This window comes from Aedes albopictus, chromosome 3 (genome assembly GCF_035046485.1).
Source record: "Aedes albopictus strain Foshan chromosome 3, AalbF5, whole genome shotgun sequence".
In the NCBI taxonomy this organism is placed as follows: domain Eukaryota; kingdom Metazoa; phylum Arthropoda; class Insecta; order Diptera; family Culicidae; genus Aedes; species Aedes albopictus.
In genome coordinates, this window is record NC_085138.1 from 269,456,763 (window position 1) to 269,470,122 (window position 13,360).

At 41.2% G+C, this 13,360-nt stretch overlaps 1 protein-coding gene and 1 long non-coding RNA gene across 3 annotated transcripts; both read left to right on the forward strand.

Annotated features, from left to right (window-relative positions):
* The first annotated feature begins 3,466 nt into the window (after positions 1 to 3,466).
* LOC134292058 (uncharacterized) lies at positions 3,467 to 7,295 on the forward strand. Of its 2 annotated transcripts, XR_009999433.1 has the most exons (3): positions 3,467 to 3,863; positions 3,920 to 3,986; positions 4,070 to 7,295. It is a non-coding gene; the product is annotated as an uncharacterized LOC134292058 (long non-coding RNA). The 2 variants fall into 2 exon arrangements; XR_009999432.1 differs by having other exon boundaries at positions 3,467 to 3,986.
* Positions 7,296 to 11,016: 3,721 nt separating this feature from the next.
* On the forward strand, positions 11,017 to 12,205 carry LOC115257461 (uncharacterized). Its single transcript, XM_029857059.2, has 3 exons — positions 11,017 to 11,153; positions 11,211 to 11,770; positions 11,963 to 12,205. The coding sequence occupies exons 1-3, from the start codon at positions 11,144 to 11,146 to the stop codon at positions 12,068 to 12,070; spliced, it is 678 nt and encodes a 225-aa protein (XP_029712919.2). The 5' UTR covers positions 11,017 to 11,143; the 3' UTR covers positions 12,071 to 12,205.
* Positions 12,206 to 13,360: the final 1,155 nt, after the last annotated feature.

Below are 13,360 nucleotides of genomic sequence, written 5' to 3' on the forward strand. Positions count from 1 at the left end.
AGAAGAGATTCTTGAGCGTCGGCTTGAATTCAGGAGGAGTAAGTTTTTAGATGTTGTAGGAGACCAGTAAGGTCCAGTGGGCTGCACTAAGGAGGAGTGTTGGAGTAGAGTAGTGTCAGCCCCCTGGTCGAGTTTGTAAAAGATGAGAGTAGTCAACCCCCTGTGATGACAGATGTTTATGTAGTGACGAAATAGTATGCGTATGAGAAAAACGACGAAGCATAATTGCTAATGTATTGTATTCATGTATATTTGTTTGTTATTAGTCCGTACTAGATCTTTGTTGACTACAGTTGTTAAAACACGCAGTCCGAGTTGTTTGAATACCTTTCTCGTATCACGAATCCCGGGTCGGTAATTTCCACTGCGCTGAAGTTCCCAACACACAGCTGAGTAGCTGCGCACCAACAACCCAGCGACAACTGTCGGCTATCTATCTGATAGAACCAGGAATCTCATTCACGGCAGCAGGCGGCGGCGGCAGTTTTCGATGGCTTCTCGCATTCAGTGTGGATAATTTTCAATTGTCTTTCTAAAATCAACCGTTATTTGAACGGACCTTTTCAGGACCAGAGAAAATTATTCCTTAAGAGTTATGAATCGCATAATTTTCCGATATATTCCAAAGATCGGTAAAAGTGTAGTGCATCCGAAAGGTGAATGGTTGAAAGCTTGGTGGCTCAGCAACAGCAAAATCGATCACTAATCTTTCTACACGAAATTTAGCAACGCGTTATCTTATTCGGACAATTGTACCAAACATTGTTTCATTCTAATATTTATCGAATTAAAATGATCTTAATTATTCAATACTTCGATTAGTTTATCCGTTCGATTAGAAATTGTCTCAAAGAACGGTTGCAGTCGTTTGAAGCGTCTGACACAATGTGGGCGGGTCATGCAAACGGAATAAACTGGAAAGCCCGCCGAATGGGAGGAGCTTCATCTGCTAATCTAGGGGCATAACGGCTGTTTCCTCTGTTATCTTTCGTCATTTTCCTTGGATCAGTCAAGGAGAAGGGAGTTGCCACCTCCCAGCTAGGCAGCAGCACACAAACTCAGCGATGGCTCTCGGCTATCGTATTGTCGAATGAGTTTCACGTTAAACATCAATTGAAAAGATCTATCTAATGCCGTTCAATTATCTAATAATTTTATCCGCTCGATGAAAATTCTCTCGTATAACAGTAATTTAACCATTTCTCTTCAAAACGAAATAACTCTTGAACTAGTCAACATCTTTCCAAGTAACCGAATCAGCTGAATAACAGCTTCTCGAACTAAAGTTAGCTTAAGTGATTTGTTTTACTCTTATACAGCAAAAATGTTTGTTGGGTTATTAATGCGTTCAGCGAAAGCGATCACACAACAACTTTACTCAACACATCAGTCCACCATTTGTATTATCATAACAACAAGCATTGTATTATTGAAATATAAAAGTCGAAATCTCGTTCCAGCCTTTGTCCTACGTCAACATTGCGGTTATGTCTCAGACATTACCCACTCCTAGTTTTTAATGAATTAAACATTGAACTTGAACTTATATTTGTGTTTTGTTGTTTGTTAAGCATTCCCTGAACTCGTATCTGCATTCGCGGATAAATTATCCCCAAATCTGTTCCGGCCATGGTTCAACATGTTCCATGGAGAATCTCGACGAAATGGTGTTCGTCGGACAGCATCCAATACCAGGCGGTGCCCAGGGCACCCGCGGAGGCCAGAAGGCCTCCGCTTACAGGCAAGTCGTTGTTATTTTGGGTTATATTGGATAAAAAGCACCCTCTCATATTTTTCAGAGTTGAGGTTCGCTTCTGGAAGTCGAAGCAGTCCGCTTTGACTTTCATTTGGTTTGGTTCACATTGAATGAGGACACTCTTCGGGAATAGAGCCGGTCCTACAGCCAATCTTGTTAGCAGACAGCAAGATTCAACAGCTCCCAGAAGTATCGGTTTTCGGACATTGGATTCAGCTCGAGATTCAATCAAACGGAGGCTGGATGTTTTCGATCCAGCAGAGACAAGTCTGTTGGAGCCCTTGGAGTCAAATCCAGTTCAGGCATAACTGGAATCCTTGGGATTTGTGAGGAATTCAAGTTCGTCCGAAGTTCATCGTACTCAACAGCAGGGGCCTACATAGTCGAAACCAAAACATGACGCTGAAAGCGAGCGCCAATCAGCATCGGACGGACGCCGACGACGGGAACATTCAAAACAACATGCATGCGCTTCGCTTCATCCGCTCTTCTTGTCACTTTCTTCGACGCAACGACGGGTGGCGGCTCATTTTCACACCGACTGGGATTCGATTGAAATTTTCGTCTAAAATGTATGTTTGCTTAATATTTTTATGGGTAATAAACTGTTTCAGTAAAATATGCATAGCATACATTAACATTACACAGATTTGACGGTTGTTACACTCATTAATTCAGGCCAAACATGTCTAAAGGTCCTATCTGCAGAAGAGAGGCTCTCTTTGGTTTCCCTCTCTTTCGTTAATATCTCAGCTGTTTATTTGTATTATTATTGTCTCCTTGCATTGAACGATAGTCAAAACAATCGTCTTTTGATTTGTACTGCAAAAATAGTTGAAAAATGTACCATTACATTGCAATAATTGAAAGAGAAAGTGAATAAAGAGAGCCTCTCGAATGCAGATAGGACCTATTGAAATGTTTGGCCTGAATTGAGTTATAACAGAGAAATTCATTCGATGTCGAACGAGCGTGCGTGAGCTTGTGAGTGCGAAACAAAGTGGCATCTGCGACGACGCAGCAGCGTCGGTTCATCGGTGACGATGACAGTCGGGCTGAGCGACGACGACGGCGCCTTGTTTCCATTGACGATTGAAAACATTGTTTACAAACTTCGCCTGAAAATTTCAATTGAAATTGAAAATGTAGGGCCCTGCTCAACAGTCGACAGCTCAGCTATTAGTTACTTCAAATGTGTTCGCTTTGAGCAAATCCCTTCTGATGTCAGTGCACCCGCACTTTACAGTCTTCGAGATTGTTGGTCATGCAATGCCAACATTATCCGAGCCAACGGGTAAAGGTCCGTTGGTGCCTCATACGCATACAGCCGCAGGCCAGCGATGAAGATCGTTGGAGTGTGAGGATTTGTTGGGAATAGTTCGCGCCAGCGGTTCATCATGGGAGACAGCTTCACAGACGTGAAGTATTCCGTCGGCTCAACTAGTGCCTCACTCGGAGGTAACAAAAACTAGTCTGTGTAACCGTTGGTTCCAAGGTAGTCTTGTGGCTCCTCCACAATTATTAGATTTTTCCAATTTCCTTTCCTAGATATCCCCTCAATACGCCCCTGGTAAATATTTCCCATCAAACTTCGGGTCTGTGACACTCATATTAGAAGTGGTGAGAGTATGAGTGTGTCACACTCTCATAAGCAGAGCTGTCATGTTGGGAGTGTCACTGAGGTCGAGCAGTTAGAAAATCGGGGCAAAACATTACCTCGCCCTTTTTGTTCTCGCCGATAGATGGTGCACACCTCGTTAATGAAATAGGGTGTGACACAAAAACTAATAAAACATAAATGTTTAGCATAAAACAATTGTTAAATGTTTGTACCGTCACCTATATAAACCCCAAGTTTCGAAGCAAACGTTCTCTTTGTGCTGGAAATGCTGAAACGTAATAGTAGTGCGCGCGTGTGTAGTTTGTTTGTAGAAATTGAGGTTAGTGTTATTTGTATAAGAAACCTCACTTTAGTGGAAGAATTATTAATTAGTGTTTTTTTTTCTCTTTTTGTTAGTTGTTAGTATGTCATGCACAATATCGAAAAGTGTATTAAGAATAACTGTTAGTACGTTAAAAGCCAGTGTTAGTTAAACAATTACGTTGGGTTAGTGAGTTAAAATGTTAAATGTTTCCTTAATCTAATTGTTAAAATTGTTATAGTTTCATGCAAGACAAACAGTTAATGTACGAAGAACAACCAATTTAAGAAAAATATCCACAAGAAAAGGTAATTAAGTTGTAAACACTATGAATGAAGATTTGGTGCGGTTAGTTTTGAAAACGTTCAGAATGCTAATACCTGGTGGTTAGGTCCAGACATTGGGCCTTTTCTTTTTATTTGTGGCCTTTCTTTGCCAGAAATTTGGAACCGCAAGCAATCCGGTTCGAAAGTGCGTGCACAGTGAGGAATCCAGCCAGCAAAACCCGCCATTGCGACGACCAGTACCCGCTATAGTTCGTCTACAGTTGCAAGACGCCATCTTGCCAAACGAACCCTGTCGGAGCATGGTTCCGACTCCGGTTGGCCAAATCTCCGACCATCACCATCCAAACGATGAGCGGACTGATCACCCGCTCGTCCATTTCCGTCAAGCCAGACGAAATGAAACAACCGCCATCCAACAGCAGCAGTTCCCACACCGTTCATCAACAACCCTGAAACCGCAAGTAGAACCACCAAAGAAAATGTGACGTCACAATAAATTGTATATATTAGTTAGAAATTGTCTTGAGCCCAGTTCTTTCAAAGAGTGAATTCCTTTTTAATTGTTTTTCCACTATTTTTGTCTTTTTCCGTATTTCCGGGTTAAAAAGTAACCATCAAGCCTCGACGTCCCAGTATCTCCCCATTAAGTGAAAGTTTGTTAAAATCTTGTACCATTTTTGTGTCATTTGCTTTATCCATTTTTGTGTGTGTGTTCCCTTTATTGGCCATCTTAACTATTACTACTCCTGCTCATATCAGTGCTTCCAACAGTCAGCCCTCCCGAGAAAATGCTCAAACCACAGTTACGACCCTGAAGATCCCTTACCCCTTAATCCCTGAGCTTGCAGGTTACAAATTGGCGCCCAACTAAAAATGATTTTGAGTTTTCATTTTCCCTCGGAGGGGGCGGAAAAACAGTGCCCTGTTTTAAGAAAATTTCCTTCGTTCTTCTAACGAAGATTTTGCTAAGATCGATTGTGAACCACAAATTGTTATTTGGTAACCCCTGCTTCGGTAAAGGGCACCGTAGAATAACCAATTTTGTACCACAAAGCGCTCGAAAAACTGTTAGGAAATATTTTAATACGCGTGATTCAATTTAGTAAATTTTCAATTGCTCGAATCCAATTGGATCCGAGGAACACCGTAGAATAACCAATTAGACCCCGAACGGAATTACTTCGCGGAAATCCGTGATTCTAATAACTTCGACATGAAAATCCGAATCGAAGTCGATCCAACGCACGGTCGGCATATCACGCGACGGAACAATAGATTTCTTCGGTTTCACGAATGAAACCAAACGACAAACATACACTTGCGGGCAGTTTCATCACGATGAAACGGTTAGTGGGATGGAGCGTTCGACGGAGAAAGAATCGTCTTTTCGAATCCCCTAATCCACCGGTATTTCGCGGAAAATTAAAGCAGCCATTCGTCGGTATGGAATGTAAACAACCACTTCAATCGCAACATCGATTCGCGGAGAACCGAGAACACCCGAAGGTTCAAGTGGCAAACGAGAAATCTGCGCATGCGTGAGAGACCGATTCGTAGATAACCCGACTAAAACTAAATACCAAATTAGGCCCCGAAATCTAAAAGTGAAATTTTAAAATGCTTTTCATTTTTCAATGAATGATTTGTACAAAAGGAGGCATGACATTTTTTTTTTTCAGAGAAAAACGCGTTTCTCGAAGAATTACTAAATTTATTCAGTTTTCTCCTGACAAGATCAGCGAGGTTATTAGCATTGAATGCTCGGGTACCGAACCCGAAGTTAATCAATGATGAAGTTGAGGGAGGTATCGTCATGAAGCGGACATCAGCCAATCTCTGTGGGAGTGACGGCTATGCTCTGCGGGAATCTCTCGAACCCTCTCGTATCGATCGGGACCAACTCGAAGGAAAGAGTTGGCGGTTTTGCATATCCCATCGCGTTCCATATTCGGTACAAGGTCAGCAGTTGATCCTGAAACCGAAACTGATCAATGAAATCTTCAGATCAGTCGTTATGAATGAGTACTCACCAATGAACCGTCCGGACGCGGGCATCAAAGAAGCACGAAGCTTGCTGAAAATAGAATAACAAATTAGTAGTCAACTCTAGTGTTTACATAATATTACCCTTACCTGACAAACCTCATTATCGCCTCCGTAGTTTGAAGAATTTCCTTGGGCCGATTCCCCTAACAGTTAGATGGAAGCCGACCGGTAAATAATGATAGCGAATTCGGACCCGCTTTTTCGGAAACTTTTTGCGCGGATAACATTTTGTTGTTTCTTTTTAGTCGGGATAGTCGCGGGTAAACGTCGAACAACTCGGTTTCGCGGACCGTTGTTTTCGCGTCGAACGTAAACATTAGCCAGTGTGACAAGTCAGTCGATCCCATATACCCATGTATGTGTAATGAGTTACCACTTGTACATCTTTATTTCCTCGCCTGGGCGAAGAAGATAATTAGATTTTGAAAAGTGTCAGACAGCAGCATCATGAATGCGAGAATCAGAAATAGAACATGTAAATCAAAATGAAAATTCTCTTTCATTTTCAGGAGGGTCGACGGGGCATTGTAACCGTTGGTTCCAAGGTAGTCTTGTGGCTCCTCCACAATTATTAGATTTTTCCAATTTCCTTTCCTAGATATCCCCTCAATACGCCCCTGGTAAATATTTCCCATCAAACTTCGGGTCTGTGACACTCATATTAGAAGTGGTGAGAGTATGAGTGTGTCACACTCTCATAAGCAGAGCTGTCATGTTGGGAGTGTCACTGAGGTCGAGCAGTTAGAAGATCGGGGCAAAACATTACCTCGCCCTTTTTGTTCTCGCCGATAGATGGTGCACACCTCGTTAATGAAATAGGGTGTGACACAAAAACTAATAAAACATAAATGTTTAGCATAAAACAATTGTTAAATGTTTGTACCGTCACCTATATAAACCCCAAGTTTCGAAGCAAACGTTCTCTTTGTGCTGGAAATGCTGAAACGTAATAGTAGTGCGCGCGTGTGTAGTTTGTTTGTAGAAATTGAGGTTAGTGTTATTTGTATAAGAAACCTCACTTTAGTGGAAGAATTATTAATTAGTGTTTTTTTTTCTCTTTTTGTTAGTTGTTAGTATGTCATGCACAATATCGAAAAGTGTATTAAGAATAACTGTTAGTACGTTAAAAGCCAGTGTTAGTTAAACAATTACGTTGGGTTAGTGAGTTAAAATGTTAAATGTTTCCTTAATCTAATTGTTAAAATTGTTATAGTTTCATGCAAGACAAACAGTTAATGTACGAAGAACAACCAATTTAAGAAAAATATCCACAAGAAAAGGTAATTAAGTTGTAAACACTATGAATGAAGATTTGGTGCGGTTAGTTTTGAAAACGTTCAGAATGCTAATACCTGGTGGTTAGGTCCAGACATTGGGCCTTTTCTTTTTATTTGTGGCCTTTCTTTGCCAGAAATTTGGAACCGCAAGCAATCCGGTTCGAAAGTGCGTGCACAGTGAGGAATCCAGCCAGCAAAACCCGCCATTGCGACGACCAGTACCCGCTATAGTTCGTCTACAGTTGCAAGACGCCATCTTGCCAAACGAACCCTGTCGGAGCATGGTTCCGACTCCGGTTGGCCAAATCTCCGACCATCACCATCCAAACGATGAGCGGACTGATCACCCGCTCGTCCATTTCCGTCAAGCCAGACGAAATGAAACAACCGCCATCCAACAGCAGCAGTTCCCACACCGTTCATCAACAACCCTGAAACCGCAAGTAGAACCACCAAAGAAAATGTGACGTCACAATAAATTGTATATATTAGTTAGAAATTGTCTTGAGCCCAGTTCTTTCAAAGAGTGAATTCCTTTTTAATTGTTTTTCCACTATTTTTGTCTTTTTCCGTATTTCCGGGTTAAAAAGTAACCATCAAGCCTCGACGTCCCAGTATCTCCCCATTAAGTGAAAGTTTGTTAAAATCTTGTACCATTTTTGTGTCATTTGCTTTATCCATTTTTGTGTGTGTGTTCCCTTTATTGGCCATCTTAACTATTACTACTCCTGCTCATATCAGTGCTTCCAACAGTCAGCCCTCCCGAGAAAATGCTCAAACCACAGTTACGACCCTGAAGATCCCTTACCCCTTAATCCCTGAGCTTGCAGGTTACATCTGAGTATCCAAAGGAGCGCAACTTGCAGTATCGAACCTACCAGTCACAACATTCGTGCCCCACCGAAGATTTGTGAGCATCAGTTCGAGCGAAAAAAATCCATTCGAAGAAGTTATCAGCGAGAAGCTTCTAGTGGTCAAGTGTCCAGTCGACAAACCATTCCGATTCGTCTAGTCAGCGAATACAGCTCCAAAGTCCAGCAATCCAAGAACCTGAAAATCGTCGATACTCGAAGCAAAATCCGTCAGCAGAGAATAGAGAAGGAAGGCGCCGCAGAGGGCGTTCATCGGAGGCCTGAGGGCCTCCATCCAGGCAAGCCGTTTTGTTGTTAACATGCCTTGAACATGTTGAAGAAGCCTTCTCTCATTTTATTGACCGGACCGAATTGTCCGAGTCATAACACCGCCAACCGAGTAGGACTTCAAGCCAAGCAAAGTAGCAACCATTCCGAATTCAGAGCAACGAATCCGCTGCAGTCCAAGCACGATATAGCCAGATGAAGTTCCTGAACCACAAGCGAAGAACCGTTTCTTCCTGAAGCCTGAAGATCAACCTACGAAGGATTCAACAGCAGATCCCAACCGTATCGTACGGAGTCCGGATGAATCACGTCATCAATCAAGTCGAGCATGGAGGCAAGGCGGTTCCAGCAAAACCCCGTCGTCACGTCCTCCCGGAGCAACCGCTCCGGGACACAGATAAGTAGAAGTTTCCAATTTTCAATCTGCTTTCTCCAATGTATTCTAATGCCATTCGACATCTGCAGGCATGCATCGATCCCAGGGCGTTGACGAGACTGGAGCCAGCCATCTACCCATCCCATCCACCGAAATATGCGATTCTGAATTCAGCGTAGGAGAATCCGTGAAGTCAATCTGGAATTTCTCCACTTAGCCAGCGAAGTGAGGCTGCAAACCGCAGTGTACCAGACACAAGTGTAATCCAGCGGAAGGAGTCCGTTGGAGTATTCTATCCACCGTTGTCGTTGCTATCCAGCATGCACCACCATTGAAGGCCGTTGCGCCCTACAGATCCAGATCGAAGAACACTCAACGAGCAGAAGCAGCATCTTCAGTGCAACGAACAGACATCTACAAGAACCATCAACGCGTCATTCAACGAGTGACTACCCGTCAAGCAGATTAGTAAAATCGTCCAACAAGGTGTCAGCAACACCTGCTTCTACGACAGACTATCAGTGCAATACTGTAGCTATAAGATCACATGTTGAGGGTAGTTGTTGCAAGAAGTAAGTTGCATTTACCATCAGTAGACAGACACCAGACACACTAAAAATCGAACCATGTTACTGTTGAAAGACTTTGTCAAGATTTTCGCCTTTCAAGGCGGGGTGTATGTTTAGGCTTGAATTGAAGTTAGGTTTTGATCTGCATTAGAGAAGTTAGTCTGTACTCTCAGAAAAATGCAACAATGTAGTAATCAGGCTTGTCCGCACTGAGCACATGAAAATTCTGCTCTTTTGATTTACACCACCAAGACCATTGTATTTATGCAATCTTCCTATCTTACCTGATAGAAGGATGTTTGAATATCCTAAATGTCATTTCGAACTGTCAAAAAATCGCACCGCAGTGCTGCACTGAGCGTGCAAAGAGAAATTCACTGGAGTGAATTCACCCGGGTTAAATTCTCTTTGCGCACACAGTGTAGCACTGCGGTGCGATTTTTTGACAGTTCAAAATGACATTTAGGATATTCAAACATCCTTCTATCAGGTAAGATAAGAAGATTGGCTAAATACGATGGTTTTGGTGGTGTAAATTAAAAGAGCAGAATTTTCATGCGCTCAGTGCGGACAAGCCTGGTAGTGATTGTAACCATCAGTAATAATATAGCATGTACATAAGCGCATTCATTACACAGTACAATGCACCAAAGGGTTCAATAGTCAGCCAAACAGTATTTAACCACTGCCATGTTCTTGTCCAAATCAGTATCAAGTATCAATCCATTAGTACATTAGTACATATTAGTGTTACAAGTCCCGCGCCCGTTGTAATAGTTCCGTCCTCGAAATACAGTTACTGTGTTAAGTTAAGTACTTGTGTAGTAAATCAGACAGTCCAACCTAGTTCCGTGTAAACCAGACCCGATTATTCCGACCAATAAACGAAGTATTCAGACAGACCGCGTACTATTCAGTGATTATCATTTGTGGAACTCCAGTGATTAATCAGATACCGACACTGTTTACCCCCGCTCTCCTTATTACACCTTCTAAGGCGATGTTAAACAGCAACCACGAAAGACCATCACGTGTGAGCACGTTGTATTCGCGACATTTCTGCAACACCTGACGCATGACGAACATCGAAGCACAGTACGAGACTTTTATACGCAGAATCCTGCATAGCGGGGCTTTGTCCGATTCCACTGGAGTAAGTCGCTGTATGAGGCCAGGATGTATATATACTATCAAACAAGGCATAACTACTTAAACGCTATCGCTAACGAAAATCTCACAGCATTGCTTCAAAGTCTGAATGAATGCCCCACCCCAGTAACTCATTATCACCGACAATATAAACGCTTTATGCGTTGAAATATGGTCTCGGTCTTTCAAAGGATCAATGATACGAATTTACTTTCTAATAAGTGCCAATGACGTTATCAAACATTTCATAGATTGGTTCCATGTTTTCAAGGAAGCATCCAACCTTCAGTTTTGCACATACGCTGAAGAATTGAATTCACGTCATGTTATTTTCAGATTACATAGCTATCTTTTTACACAGGTATGACGAAGGCTAATCGATTTAACTATCAACATGTAACTATTCAGTCACGTACAGTTTTCAAACCAATACTAATCCTTAGTAACTACATCACCAAGCGGATAAGAATTGAGTTTTATCGCATGACTGTGTTAACTAAAGCCAAATCATTTTGCTAATCTTCTATATGTCGATAAGAGTGTCTGAGATAAACTTGGTATATATTGATGTAATATATCGCCTGTTTGGATTCAGTCTCAATTCACTTGTTTTTGAATAACAATGGTTTATAGTAAGCTTTGCGCACCTGCTTATTGTTTGAATTATAATCAAACTTGTATTTTTTCAGAACTTGCAATATTTGTTGCCCTGGCTGCCCTGGTTGGCACCGTATCGGCAAACGTATGCACTGACGCTGGTCTGACTACCACCGATGGGTTCATTCCACACCCAACCAATTGCTCCATGTATATAAGCTGCTATGGAGGACAACCGTTTGAAGTTGCCTGTCCCGTTGGATATAATTTCAACCCTGAGCTGCTGAAGTGTGACTCCAAGTATGTGTGCGTTGAGAACACCTGTCCTCCAACTGGAATTGTATATCAGCCTGTCGAAGGATCATGCACTGACTATACTCTGTGCATTGGAGGAGCAGCATATCCACAACAGTGTGAAGCTGGTCTATCATTTGATCCGGCAACTCTAAAGTGTATCCCTGCCGAAGAAGCGCAATGCGTGGATAACGAGTGTGATCCAGCTATTCCGCCACCGCAGTTTTTCGTCAATCCATTCGACTGTACGATATTCTTCATTTGTGACGAACATTTCCTTCCGGTTGAGTTCCAATGCGCCAATGGAACCATCTTTGATACAGCTGTCAATGATTGCGTTTTGGGTGACACATGTCCGGTAAGAAGGATTTTTTGATAATTCATTTTACTTTTTTCTAAATTGGACTGCATTTCCTAAACCAGTTAAAGTTACACTGCAATATTGCTACTTAAAAAATTGCAGTTTCCAGTATGGATGATGAGCGAAAACTGACTGTAAAGGATCACAAAATATTAACTAACGAAATATATTTTCATTTCTTTCTTCCAGACAACCGAAACAACAACTACAACCGTTGTTGATACTACCACAACTACGGGAGACACCACAACAACGGAAGAGACTACAACAACGGAAGAAGTCACCCCTACTCCGTAAAAAAATGTAATGAACTAATTTGAATGTTCGATTATTAGGAAATAAATATTATGTTAGGCAGCAACTTATAAGCAATATTTCACATACTGAACTCTGTGATTATCGTTTGATGAACGAAATTAAACCTAACACAATCGCCCATAGTCTACCTACGTAGCTGTATCCAGATGTACACCTTTTTGAATAAAAATAACTGAAAAGTCTCGCAACCAGAAAATCGCTTCGCATATCCTTGATATTTTCAATGGTAAGTAACTCATCATAGAATAACAAATTTTACATTTGGTCAATTACGTTATCAATTGTTGAGAAACTCCATAAAGCTTAGTTGTTACAAAGTCATATTTTCGTTGTTTTGGTAACTTTGATGCACTCAAAAATATAATTTAAAGTCTAGTTTACTAAAGACTATTCTAGATAAGACTGGACTAAATATAAATATTAAAAAACTTTTGGTAATCTAAACATCGAAAATGTTATTTTTTTAAAACAAACAAGATTCATGGAATCCCTCATCAAATGATACCAATGGCTATAGAAATGAAAATAATGTTAGTCTATGATGGTTTACTCTTTACTTCAAATGTTTTTTCACATACTCCAAGCGACACACATGTCTCAAAAGATTCACGGCAGCGCAGATTTTGGTTGCGCAGAAGCCACTGGTGATTTCTTCTAACATGTAAATACTTATTTATAAAAAGTAAGTCACAGTAACTTCAGCGCAACCAAAACCTGCACTGCCCTTACTCTTTTGTGGCATGTGTGCTACTTGGGACAAAGTTGAAACTTGGAGAAATCCCAAAAAATACGCAGTGCTGAGCACCACTGTTCTAGACCATTACTAATACTTGCAGTACATCGGAGATGTAGTACAACCATAGCGATCAAGCATATCGTACTGCACTACAGCGTAATTTTATATTGTTATTGATATATGTTTTCTCTTATAAAGTAAATATCTTCTACAACCAATCTTTCTTTTCTTCGGCTAGACTTTTTGGTGTCAAACAAGGACCTGAACAATTGTGCTGATTCGCTTCAAGGCGGTCGATGTTCCATAAGAAACTGCCTACTTTTAGGCGTTTTATGGAATAGAAGATTAATTGAAAATATTAAATAATCAACTCTGCTTAGTTTATAAAAAAAGTAGGCATATAATTTCTTTTCAGGGAACACGAATTTAGTTTGTACGGATTCATCAAGTCATAGAAGTGAAGAAGAAGAAATGAATTAAATCAAATAGGTCCCTGTTCCACTCAAATTTTGGCAGCGTTGATTTAAATTTGC